At 44.1% G+C, this 13,130-nt stretch overlaps 1 protein-coding gene across 3 annotated transcripts in view; it reads left to right on the forward strand.

Annotated features, from left to right (window-relative positions):
- TGFBR3L (transforming growth factor beta receptor 3 like) overlaps positions 1 to 9,566 on the forward strand; it is a 50,831-nt gene extending 41,265 nt beyond the window's left edge. For all 3 annotated transcript variants that reach the window (XM_033924980.1, XM_033924982.1, XM_033924981.1), the window contains 4 exons: positions 5,278 to 5,337; positions 6,559 to 6,666; positions 8,629 to 8,746; positions 9,156 to 9,566. In XM_033924980.1, the coding sequence (XP_033780871.1) occupies positions 5,278 to 5,337; positions 6,559 to 6,666; positions 8,629 to 8,746; positions 9,156 to 9,162 (293 nt within the window). In that variant the 3' untranslated portion in view covers positions 9,163 to 9,566. The remainder of the gene's footprint in view (positions 1 to 5,277; positions 5,338 to 6,558; positions 6,667 to 8,628; positions 8,747 to 9,155) is intronic.
- The last annotated feature ends 3,564 nt before the right edge of the window (positions 9,567 to 13,130 follow it).

A 13,130-nucleotide genomic window follows, 5' to 3' on the forward strand; every position in this document is an offset into this window, starting at 1 on the left:
TACATCACTTGGCAAGAGTATATTGACAAGAACAAGAGCTGTAGCCCCATACCAGGGATCTAAATAGCCAGGAGTCGCCCCTGACTGTTTACATCACTTTGGCAAGAGTATATTGACAAGAACAAGAGCTGTAGCCCCCATACCAGGGATCTAAATGGCCTGGAGTCGCCCCTGATGGATTACCTCACTTTGGCAAGAGAGCCATGACAAGAACAAGAGCTGTAGCCCCCCATACCAGGGATCTAAATGGCCTGGAGTCGCCCCTGACTGTTTACATCACTTTGGCAAGAGTATGTTGACAAGAACAAGAGCTGTAGCCCCCATACCAGGGATCTAAATGACCTGGAGTCGCCCCTGACTGTTTACATCACTTTGGCAACAGGGCAGTGACAAGAACAAGAGCTGTAGCCCCCATACCAGGGATCTAAATGACCTGGAGTCGCCCCTGACGGTTTACCTCACTTTGGCAAGAGGGCCATGACAAGAACAAGAGCTGTAGCCCCCCATACCAGGGATCTAAATGGCCTGGAGTTGCTCCTGGCTGTTTACATCACTTGGCAAGAGTATGTTGAAAAGAAGAAGAGCTGTAGCCCCATACCAGGGATCTAAATAGCCAGGAGTCGCCCCTGACTGTTTACATCACTTTGGCAAGAATATGTTGACAGGAACAAGAGCTGTAGCCCCCATACTAGGGATCTAAATGGCCTGTAGTCGCCCCTGACTATTTACATCACTTTGGCAAGAGTATGTTGAAAAGAACAAGAGCTGTAGCCCCCATACTAGGGATCTAAATGGCCTGGAGTCGCCTATGACTGTTTACATCACTTGGCAGGTAGACGGTGATGAAAAAGGGAATAAAGTAATTTTAAAAAGTAATGTTACATGTAAATGGTGTAGGCTTTAAATCCTTTCATTTGATATCCATTAGGTATAGGCAAATATTGCCACTGGAAAAGCCTTTGAACTCCTGAGGAAGCTACATTTGGTGAAACAGCTTGAAACCCTGAGGAAGCTACATTTGATGAAACAGCTGAGCTCCCGTTGCTACATTATAGTCTGAGTCAATGTAATTTTCGGTATTTGTAAATATCAATAGCATATTTGGGAGTGCATAGTCATTGGTGTTTCAATGGGGTATGAATGTAACCACATAAGTGATGGGGGTATGGTGGTTCTGAAGTTCACGGTTTCCTTCATTAATATCAGCTTACTTGGTTTTTCTCCTCACTTGTCCGAGTTTTTATGTTTGATTCAACTCTAGTAGAGCAAGTTTTGTATTCCAAGTTGATTGATTTGAGCTCGCCCCTGACTGTTGACATCACTTTGGCAAGAGTATGTTGACAAGAACAAGAGCTGTAGCCTCCCTTTGGCAAGAGGGCCATGACAAGAACAAAAGCTGTAGCCCCCCATACCAGGGATCTAAATGGCCTGGCGTCGCCCCTGACGGTTTACCTCACTTTGGCAAGAGAGCCATGACAAGAACAAGAGCTGTAGCACCCCATACCAGGGATCTAAATGGCCTGGAGTCCTGCCTGACGGTTTACCTCACTTTGGCAAGAGTATGTTGACAAGAACAAGAGCTGTAGTCCCCATACTAGGGATCTAAATGGCCTGGAGTCGCCCCTGACGGTTTACCTCACTTTGGCAAGAGGGCCATGACAAGAACAAAAGCTGTAGCCCCCCATACCAGGGATCTAAATGGCCTGGAGTCGCCCCTGACGGTTTACCTCACTTTGGCAATAGAGCCATGACAAGAACAAGAGCTGTAGCCCCCCATACCAGGGATCTAAATGGCCTGGAGTCCTGCCTGACGGTGGCCTGGAGTCCTGCCTGACGGTTTACCTCACTTTGGCAAGAGTATGTTGACAAGAACAAGAGCTGTAGCCCCCATACTAGGGATCTAAATGGCCTGGAGTCGCCCCTGACTGTTTACATCACTTTGGCAAGAGTATGTTGACAAGAACAAGAGCTGTAGCCCCCATACCAGGAATCTAAATGGGCAGGAGTCCTGCCTGACTGTTGACATCACTTTGGCAAGAGTATGTTGACAAGAACAAGAGCAGTAGCCCCCCATACCAGGGATCTAAATGGCTAGGAGTCACCCCTGACTGTTTACATCGCTTTGGCAAGAGTATATTGGACAAGAACAAGAGCTGTTGCCCCATTCCAGGGATATAAATGGCCAGGAGTTGCCCCTGACTATTTACATCACTTTGGCAAGAGTATATTGGACAAGAGCAAGAGCTGAAGCCCCCCATACCAGGGATCTAAATGGCTAGGAGTCGCCCCTGACTGTTTACATCGCTTTGGCAGGTAGATGGTGATGACAAAGGGATTGAAGTAACTTAAAAGTAATGTTATTACATGTAAATGGTGCAGGCTTTAAAACCTTTCATTTGATATCCATTAGGTACAGGCAAATATAACCACTGGAAAAGCCTTTGAACCCCTGAGGAAGCTACATTTTGTGAAACAGCTGAGCTCTCGTTGGATCAAGCTAAGTACTTTTGCTACATTATAGTCTGGGTCAATGTAATTGTCAGTATTTGTTGTAAATATCAATAGCATATTTGAGATTGCGTAGTCTTTGGTGTTTCAATGGGGTATGAATGTAACCACATCAGTGATGGGGGAGTTTGGGTGTTTTGAAGTTCACGGTTTCCTTTATTAATATCAGTTTAACTGGTTTTTCTCCACACTTGTCAGTTTGTATGTTTGATTCAACTCTAGTTGAGCAAGTTTATTTGGTTTGAGATCACTTTGGCAAGAGTGGTAACAACAAGAACAAGAGCTGTAGCCCTAGAGGAGGGATCTAAATGGCCAGGAGTCGCCCCTGACTGTTTACATCACTTTGGCAAGAGTATGTTGACAAGAACAAGAGCTGTAGCCCCCCATACCAGGGATCTAAATGGCCTGGAGTTGCCCCTGACTGTTTACATCACTTTGGCAAGAGTATATTGGACAAGAACAAGAGCTGTAGCCCCATACTAGGGATGTAAATGGCCAGGAGTCGCCCCTGACTTTTTACATCACTTTGGCAAGAGTATGTTGACAAGAACAAGAGCTGTAGCCCTAGATGAGGGATCTAAATGGCCAGGAGTAGCCCCTGACTGTTTACATCACTTTGGCAAGAGTATGTTGACAAGAACAAGAGCTGTAGCCCCATACTAGGTATGTAAATGGCCAGGAGTCGCTCCTGACTTTTTACATCACTTTGGCAAGAGTATGTTGACAAGAACAAGAGCTGTAGCCCCCCATACCAGGGATCTAAATGGCCTGGAGTTGCCCCTGACTGTTTACATCACTTTGGCAAGAGTATATTGGACAAGAACAAGAGCTGTAGCCCCATACTAGGGATGTAAATGGCCAGGAGTCGCCCCTGACTTTTTACATCACTTTGGCAAGAGTATATTGGGACAAGAACAAGAGCTGTAGCCCCATACTAGGGATGTAAATGGCCAGGAGTCGCCCCTGACTTTTTACATCACTTTGGCAAGAGGGCGTTGACGACAAAGGGATTAAAGTAACTTAAAAAGTAATGTTATTACATGTAAATGGTGCAGGCTTTAAAACCTTTCATTTGATATCCATTTGGTACAGGCAAATATAGCCACTGGAAAAGTCTTGGAACCCCTGAGGAAGATACAATTGGTGAAACAGCTGAGTTCCCGTTGGATCAAGCTAAGTACTTTTGCTACATTATAGTCTGGGTCGATGTAATTCAGTATTTGTTGTAAATATTAATAGCATCTTTGGGTGTGCGTAGTCTTTGTGTTTCAATGGTGTATAAATGTAACCACATCAGTGATGGGGATTTGGGGGTTTTGAAGTCCATGGTTTCCTTTATTAATATCAGTTTAACTGGTTTTTCTTCACACTTGTCAATTTGTATGTTTGATTCAACTCTAGTTAAGCAAGTTTTTATGTTCAAGTTTATTTGATTTGAGATCCCCCCTGACTGTTGACATCACTTTGGCAAGAGTATGTTGACAAGAACAAGAGCTGTAGCCCCCATACCAGGGATCTAAATAGCCTGGAATCGCTCCTGACTGTTGACATCACTTTGGCAAGAGTATGTTGACAAGAACAAGAGCTGGAGCCCTAGAGGAGGGATCTAAATGGCCATGTGTCGCCCCTAACTGTTTACATCACTTTAGCAGGAAGTTGGTGACAACAGGAACATGGCAGGAGAGCGGTAACTGATGACAAGAACAAGACTTGCACGCTTTTAAGTGTGCTTTATAGCCCCAGATGAGGGATCTAAAAGTCCAGGTGTCTACTGTGATTGTTATCACTTTGGCAAGAGAGTGGTGACAATGACAAGAACAAGAGCTGCACGCTTTTAAGCGCACTGGATAGCCTTAGACAAGGGATCTAAATGGCTGGGAGTCACCCTTGACTGTTTACATCACTTTGGCAAGAGTGTGGTGTTGAAATCAAGTGCGCTAGATAGCCTCAGATGAGGGATCTGGCCTGGAGTCGCCCTTGACAGCATCACTTTGGCAGTAGGGTGGTGACTGTCGACAGGAACAAGAGATTCACGCTTTTAAGTGCACTGGATAGCCCTTGAAAATGGATCTAAATGGCCTGGAGTCATCCCTGACTGTTTACATCACTTTGGCAAGAGGGCGGTGACGACACAAACAAGACCTGCACGCTTTTAAGTGCGCTTTATAGCCCCTTACGAGGCATCTAAAAGTTCAGTAGTCTCCCTTGACTGTTTACATCACTTTGGCAAGAGGGCAGTGAAGATAAGAAGCGTGAGGCTCTTGTTTTCAAGTGCGCTGGATAGCCCCAGATGAGGGTACTAAATGGCCAGGGTCTCCCTTGACTGTTTATCACTTTAAGAAGGCGGTGACAATGACAAGAACAAGAGCTGCACAATTAAGCGCACTGGATAGCCCTTGAAGAGGGATCTAAATGGGTGGGAGTCGCCCCTGACTGTTTATTACTTTGTCAGGAGGGCGGTGACTGTGACCACAGGAACAAGAGATTCATGCTTTTAAGTGCACTGGAGAGCCTCAAGACGAGTGATCTAAATGGCCAGGAGCAGCTGCTGGCCCATTACATGTTTCTAAATAGACTTGTATGTATCTCCCCGTGCCCAGAGTTTCTAATCTCCTGTTGTATTAGTAATTTTGCTTAGGTTCTATTGTCTGCTTGAGCCTCATGTCGATTCAGTGGCTGAATGGGAACTTTGTTGACCAGAGATCTGGGGTTAGTCTTGTATTGTGGGCAGGTTTTTTTTCTCAGTTTTGGACATGTTCTTTCCCACAGGTAGAAAAACAAAGCATCTACAGGAGCCCGCAAAGCTGGATTTGGATCGAACACATGCTGGTGAGTCATCTTCAAGGACTTATCCAGTGTATCACTTTGGATGAGCTTGGGTCTAAATCTTCTTTTTTCTAAGCCTTTACTCCACAAGAGCGTGGGAAGAATAGCTGTATTGTCTATCGTATCTTTGGCTTAGCTGCGTTTACTGACCAGTATGGCAAATGGCTACTAGAGGTTCTCCTGGTATCTTTCCTTTGAATGTGCTAGGGATATCTGATTTGCAGCTGCCACCAGATGGGGACTGGTGTCTGGGTTATGGTCCCTGGAGGGCCATGAATATTCATGAGATCTGCATACAATGGTCCGCCAATATACAGTATGCATATTTTTCATGCATATTCATTGTATAATCCTAAAACACCTGGCCAGCCAAGTGTGCTTCCAGGAGAAGGGCAGTGCTGTCTGCTGGCCAGTGCTGTGTCCTTAGGATTAGTATGATTCGGAGGACCTGTTGACCCTAAGAACATAAGACTAGTCTTACTGGGTCAGACTATGTCCATCAAGCCCATTAGCCCATCCTCACAGTGGCCACTAGTACCTGGCCAAAATCCAAAGAGTAGCAATATTCCAGAATCTCAGAGTAAGTGAGATTCTGGAACCCCAAAGAGTATCAAGATTCCATGCTTCCGATCCAGGACAAGAAGTGGCTTCTCCCATATCTTTCTCAATACGAGTGGTTTTAAGAAGGGTTTGGACCATTTCCTGGAGGAAAAGTCCGTAGTCTTTTTGGTCCAGTGAATTTATCCCTACTAAAGTTCATTTTATGGAGATTTCAAATTCTGCTTTTGTTCCACATCTGTTCTCTGACCCCCCACTACCACCTATCTGGAAAATTATGCTCTGCTCTGATTTCCTGAGTGCCAGTGATGGGTCAGGTGTTTTCAGATGCCTAGCAGTGGGCAAATAACCCAATTCCCAAACCACATACTCATATGCAAGGATAACTCTGTGGCCATGTGTCTTGGAAATCCAACTTATCACTAGCCCTTGAGAGAAAGAAGCTTGGCATCTGGGTTGTCTTGCAGTGCAACTGAGATAGGATTTTGCTTCATCCCCAGCTCAGCAGGACAGTATTGCTTGTTGCCCCATTGCATGCTGGGTGCTGTAGTTGTCATTACACACTGGGGTTTGGTCTTTTTCCTCTGCACATTGACTTCGCCTGAGTTGATTTTAAGGACTGGAATGAGGACATTAGACCAGGATCCCCTCTTTTCTCCTTTGCAGCCAGCCAGCAGGAAGTTGATATGGGAGCCGTAGTAGGAATCGCTGTTTCTGCCTTCATAATTGGGGCTTTCCTGATCAGTGGCCTATGGTTTATCTATTGCCAAACAGGTACGTAGTCTAGCTACACCCTTCATCTAAAGCATGGATACTGCTGCCTTTGAGTGCTTCCAGGTCTGATTTTGGGGTGCGCATAGTGTGTTCCATTTTTTTTTAGTAGGTGAAAGGTAGCAGCTGACTCTACTGTTGTTCCACAAGAGGTGATCAAGGAACGAAGGTCCACCCTATGAGTTTCAGAGGGTGAATGTGGAGGCTGAGCCACTGCAAACTATTTATACCAAGAAACGGTAGTCAATGAAAAGCAGTACAGCCAAAAAGATGTGTAGAAACCAATTTGAGTTTTATCTGTCTGCACAATAAAATTGACCATTGTGATCTGTGCGGGATCAGAGGTTAATGTCATCTAGGGATAGTATCTTTCATTGTATTGGCCCCAGGGAATGGTACAACCTCCTTGCGTAAGTTCGTCAACAACAGAATATACCAAACTAAGAAATTACTCAAAAGGCACTTGTTTTGTCTGAGATTGTTTGAACAGGAGTGGAGACAGTGGATTGTAGGGTGCTGGTCACTGATGTATTCTATGGTCTGATCTGTTAATGATTGGAGCGATATTTTGTCGTTATGTAACTTGTTAGATGTAATTTTATTTTGTATGTCCTATAAAATTATGTTGGGGGGAGAGTGTGGCGTAGTGGTTAAAGCTACAGCCTCAGCACCCTGAGGTTGTGGGTTCAAACCCCCGCTGCTCCTTGTGACCCTGGGCAAGTCACTTAATCCCCCCAGTGCCACAGGTACAATAAATAGATTGGGAGCCCACTGGGACAGAGAGGGAAAACTGCTTGAGTACCTGAATAAATCCATGTAAACCGTTCTCAGCTCCCCTGGGAGAACGGTATAGAAAACTGAATAAAATAATTAAAAATAAAATATAATACATGTGACAATACATATTTTATATGTAAGTGTGTAATTTGCCCTGGATAAGGGCAGGGATAAACAAATATAAAACCCAACACAGGCCATGTTACACCCACCTTGAGGGCTGCATCAGGGGTTAATAAAGCTAGGTGGTATATAAACTGAATCACTAACGGGTGAAAGCCACAACGTAAAAGGTGCGTCTCGGTGGAGACCAGCAGCATTAGATAACACTCTGAATTTCATTTAAATCTCTGCACAATAAAATTGATTGCATAAAGCCTGACACCAGCTGTGTTTCACCCACATTAACCCTTTCAGGACCAAGGGACATATTTGTCCCATAACTTTAAAATCCTATAAATTTTGATTGGGATAGTCTACAGTTCTAAATTTGATATGTACGGATTCCATATGATACTGCCTTTATGTAAACAAACTGGTTCCGACATTCATTCATTAGCGTCGTTGCCAGATTGACGAGAAGATTCACTTGCCACACTGTCCATAAGCCAGAAGTGTGATTTTTTTTTTTTTAAATAATATTTCACAAAAAAAATCAATTTTTTGGCATCTGCAAGCCCTTTTTACCATAAAAATGTCGTCAAAACCACAAAAATTGGCCTACGATCCTTATGGTCCTGAAAGGGTTAAGGGCTGCATTTTTGAGTTATCTAATGCTGCTGGTTTCCAATGAGATGCACTCGAGGGAGCGTTACCTTTTTCTTTGAATCGCCAACAGGTGAAAGCCACAGCGTATATACACAACCTAGTTTTATTAACCCCTGATGCAGCCTTTAATGTGGGCGAAACATAGGCCTGTGTCGGGTTTTATGTGGTTTTTTTTAATCTGATATCTGCACCAAAAAAATTGAACTTGGTTTCTACACCAACTTAAAATTTTCTGCACATTTACCTGGCTGTCTGCTCCTCCCTCATCCCTTAAATCTAATTGTGGACAGATAAAGGAGGGGATGTATGCAACTCTATTGAAAAACTATCTCATGCCTATTCATTTTGGATACCCTGAAAACCCAGGACAGGTTTGGGAATCCCTGACCTAAGCAGTTACTTACTCTTTCTCTTCCCTAGACCCACGGAGGACCTTTCGCCTGGCACCCCTGCTGCCTCTGACTGTTGAGAAACCGCAGAAAGATTCCTCAGATACGGGGTCTCCTCAGACTGAGATTCTCAGAGGAACCCTCAATAGGTAAGGCACCACCAGTGTGGCCTTCAGCTACCCTCTTTCTCCTCCTCCTGTTTAAGGATAACTTGTACTCTGCAGATTGGGCTTTTTGTCGCCTGCATGTTTCACTGGCAGAATGTTTGACTTCCCTCTTCCCCCCTTCTGCAAATTCCTGGGGTCCAATCCTTGCTGTGGTTGGCTCAGCCTGTCTAGTTCCGACATTCATGCTTGAAGTCATATCTTCTATTGTGTTGAATAAAAAAATCAGAAAAGTAATTTTATTTGTGCTTAAAGTTTCAAGACCAAACTCGTGTTTCAAATGTCTCTCCCTGAGTCCATGCCTCTCCCTTATTTGGACAAGACCCTCTTCTCCCCTCCCCCATTGCTATAAATTTGCAGTCTTTCACTGTGTGCCTTTCTTATTTCTCTACAGCCTGTAGGAGATGAATCGTTGGATGCAGGACCTAACCTGGAAACACAGTGGCCAGGAAAGCCCCTTCGAATTGCTATGAAGACCTTTCTCTCCAGCCGCAAACAATCCCCTCAACTCTCTCCCACCAACCTTCTGGCTCAATCTATTGCATTACCTCCCCAAGAATTTCCTATTAATGTCCCCACCCCAAACTGTGCTCAAGTTTCTGTACTTCTCAGCCTTGTCGTTACTGTATGGTATGATATTATTTTGTATTGCCAAACTTACTGTCCAATGTAACCTGCTATGAATGTTAGCTTGTAACCTATTCTGAAGACGGGTTGGCAATTGAATTAAATGGAGAGAAATGAACGTGTCCTGGAAATGTTGTAGCAAAGATCTTGTATAATAAAGTTTTTCATGTACTTTGCACATGGTGTCTCCTTTATTCCTCTGGAAGGTGAGAAATTCCAGCATTTACTATGCTTATAAATTGTGTTGTGTCCATGTAACGAGACTCTCTGCCCACACGAGCTTTGGAAGTTGGGGCTCTCGGAGGGCCATGGGAGATAAGAGCTGGTTAGTGCCTAACTGGCTCTGCTCTCTCTGGATATAACAGAGGCAGAGGGACTGTTGAGCAAGGCTTGAAGTGGGAGGTTTGGATAAGATCTTGAATGCTTCTCGTTTCCTCATATCAGCTGATACTCCAGAATGACTGGGATGAAGCCATTCTCTGAGGTTACTTCAACATCTTAAGTGCTGCTGGCACAATCTTTGTGACAAAAGAATTTTAAGGCCTCTCTCCCTGTTCTGATTTATAGCCATATTTAATAGGATAAAGAAATACACATGGAGAAACACCAGATGAGGAGGCTTCAGGAAATAAGTCAATCCCTTCTAAATTGAACTTGAATGCATTTTAACAACTATTCCATGCCATTTATGCCAAACTAGTTCAGAACAAATGGGTTATGTCCATCTTCCAGTGGATGGAGATGGAGAAAACAGTTCCAAGAGCTTACTTTTATCTTAACACATCCTCTGGCAAAGCTGTTAATGTAACTGATTTTAAAAAAAGGTTTGGACAAGTTCCTGCAGGAAAAGCCCAAAGTCTGCTGTCAAGACAGTATTGGCATTCCATCCTACTGACCCATGTCCATTTGGGTTTTTGCCAGGTTCTTGTGACTTGGATTGGCCTCTGTAAAGATGGGATATTGGGCTAGATGGACCACTGGTCTGACCTAGTAAGGCTGCTATGTTCAATCTATGCAACTACCGGCTCTACAGGGTTGCCTTGCAGACATGGACCCCCTACTGGGTAATGGTTCAATCTATGCAACTACCGGCTCTGCAGGGTTGCCTTGCAAACATGGCCCCCTACATGGTGCTGTGTGATTACTGAAGAGCTCACTGCCAAAGCCCTTCACAAGCTGACTCCAAAACCAACCCATGTGCAATGTATTACCCAAAACCATACATTAGTTTATTTAAGCAGAAAATGAAAATGTACAATTTATTTAGCAAAAGATTATCTCAATTGGTATTCATTGGAGGGATTGGTAAAGGTAGATGCCACAGCAAATATCTAGCTGTAAGTAATCATCCCCTAATTTACACAAAGGCATGCATTGATTTTTATAACCTTCTCTCATGTTACATCTTGTACTCTTATGCCAATCAAAACTTGTCATATTGCAAATTTGCTCCTATCATTTCCTGGTAACCATAGCTGCGCTTATCTATAAATGACCAATCTGTACACAAGTCCACAGTTTTGTTTTTTTTTTCTATAGTTCTGTCTTTTCCTTATTTGGCAAATTAAAGTTGTTTTCTGTTAACTGGTGTCAGGTCCAGCCTAGGTAAAAAGTTCAGTACTTTCCTAAGGCCTGACACCTATATCTTTACATACAGGCTTGTGTTTCTCTAACAGGAACCATACCTCCTTGCTCACATGATCCAAGGTCAAATACATGACAGGCTTGTATTCTTCAGCAAAGCCTTGTTGTCGAGCAGGGCCTCAGCCTGATTCTTTAATAAATGAAATTTAAGCAGGTTCAAAATGAAATGCAGGGCAGGCCTGCAGATAGTCTTTATCAGTTAATAAGAGTTCCACTTCATGTGGGATAGAGGGCCCTTCCAGAATCCCTTCTGGCAGGCGGGTCTGAGGCCTAGGGGCTGAAGTGTCTGCCACAATGGCATGAGTTATGGTGGCAGAAGTCTTTATAGTCAATTCCTTTGAGATGATAGTACACAGGCAGATAGAAAGAATCGGCTTTATATGGTCAACAAGGCAGCAAGTAATAGGCCTCCAAACCTAGGGCCTATCTTGGCAAACCAGGACATGATAAATGATCAAAGCCCTTCTAACTATAAATCTCTCTTGACAATCCTTAATTGGCAATGTAGAAAAGGTGTAGCATTATCAACCTATTGTCTAATACATTGTCACAGCCCTAGCCTTAAGGCTAGGCTTGTGACAGTCAAATCTCCTCCAAATCCTCCCCTTCTCTTGAAAAGGGCTGATCACTGCAGCAGGTTGAACTCTGATAGACAAACAGGGTTGGAGTTTCCTTGGAAACATCAGTCTACAGAATCCCAGGGAGTAGAAGAGGAGTGGGAGAATAGCCTGTTGCAGAGGGAGGGGACTTATCCAAAAGGACAGCCTAAGGATCAGTCTCGGAGAGCAACTAATGAGCCTCTGCTGGGGCCAATTAAGGCTAAACTGAGAGGCCAGCAGAAGCAGCAGGTTGGCCCTTCCCCTTTCAGGTCAGGGCTGGACAACTCAGAGCATTAGAGGCTGTGCTTAGGAAGAACAAGGCAGTCTTCCCTGGGTCAGCCCAGGAAGCAGTCTCGAGGGACTGGGCTCCTGACTTTCCACTGAATAAGGACGTTGATATGGCAGAGGTATCCACTGTCCCTGGGGTGAACCAGCCAGCTTGCCAGGAAGCCGTGGAACCTATGGATACTACACAAGAACCAGATGAAACACAGATGGACCAGAGCTAAGTTGAATTACCTTTTTGATTGTTTGCTTTTGGAATCTTGTTTGCTCTGAGTTTGTTTGGAAGCACCAGTCAAGTGCTGACAGCATGAGCAGTGCTGAGCTAACTGCTGCAGCTGTACCTTAGGCTGCTGACAGAGAGGAAAGTGTTGAGTTTTGGAAATTTTTTCCTTTTGTGTTTTTTTTGCCTATTTTGGGTGAATGAATGTATGGACAAGGAAGTAGTGGGGAGAATCCACATAATATCCTCGGGGAGGGATCGTGGGGCCAATTTTTTTGGCAAGCTTTTTTGCTAAAGTGGATTCAGCTGCTCCCCTCCCCCAGGTTGGCTGGGGAAGGCCTGTTAAGCCGGGCTTAGGCAACACATTCATTGGAGTTTGAAAGACCTGGGGAATAACCAGCAGAAACACTGGGTGTTCCGGTAGCCATATTACTTTGTGCCCTTTTTGGACTGTGAGACTGTGAGGGCAAGGCTACTATAGTATCAATCTAAATTTACCTGCCAGAAAGGTGTGTGGGCTTTGTTTTGCAAGCCCGGATTTTCTTTGTATTTTGTTTGAAATTTAAAGACTAAAACTGTAGCAGTTGCTACTCCAGAAATAAAGTTGGACACAAGTTCAGTTAAACCTTTATTGTTCCTGACGTTTTATCTTTTCTATTTTTGATGAGAACCAGCAGGACCTTCAACATCCTTTGAAGGCACGGCGAGTTCGGCGTTGGGTGAGCATTGGCCGGTGGCCTGTTGCAAAACCCGGCACCGGCAGGCTCACAACATATTAAAAGTCCCTTAAAACTAAACGTAATGATCATAGGATACCGAATTACTTTTGAGAATAGCACTCAGTGTCAACACCAAGATCATAGACTATATCATTGGCAAGATGCTTAGTAGGAATAGAATATACAAGGGATAGCATAAATTAACTGGTCATATGCTCAGTTGTAGATTTAAGAAGCTTAAAACAAGGCAAACAATATGGACTTAAGAGAACAAT

The sequence above is a fragment of the Geotrypetes seraphini genome, chromosome 16, assembly GCF_902459505.1.
Source record: "Geotrypetes seraphini chromosome 16, aGeoSer1.1, whole genome shotgun sequence".
In the NCBI taxonomy this organism is placed as follows: Eukaryota; Metazoa; Chordata; class Amphibia; order Gymnophiona; family Dermophiidae; genus Geotrypetes; species Geotrypetes seraphini.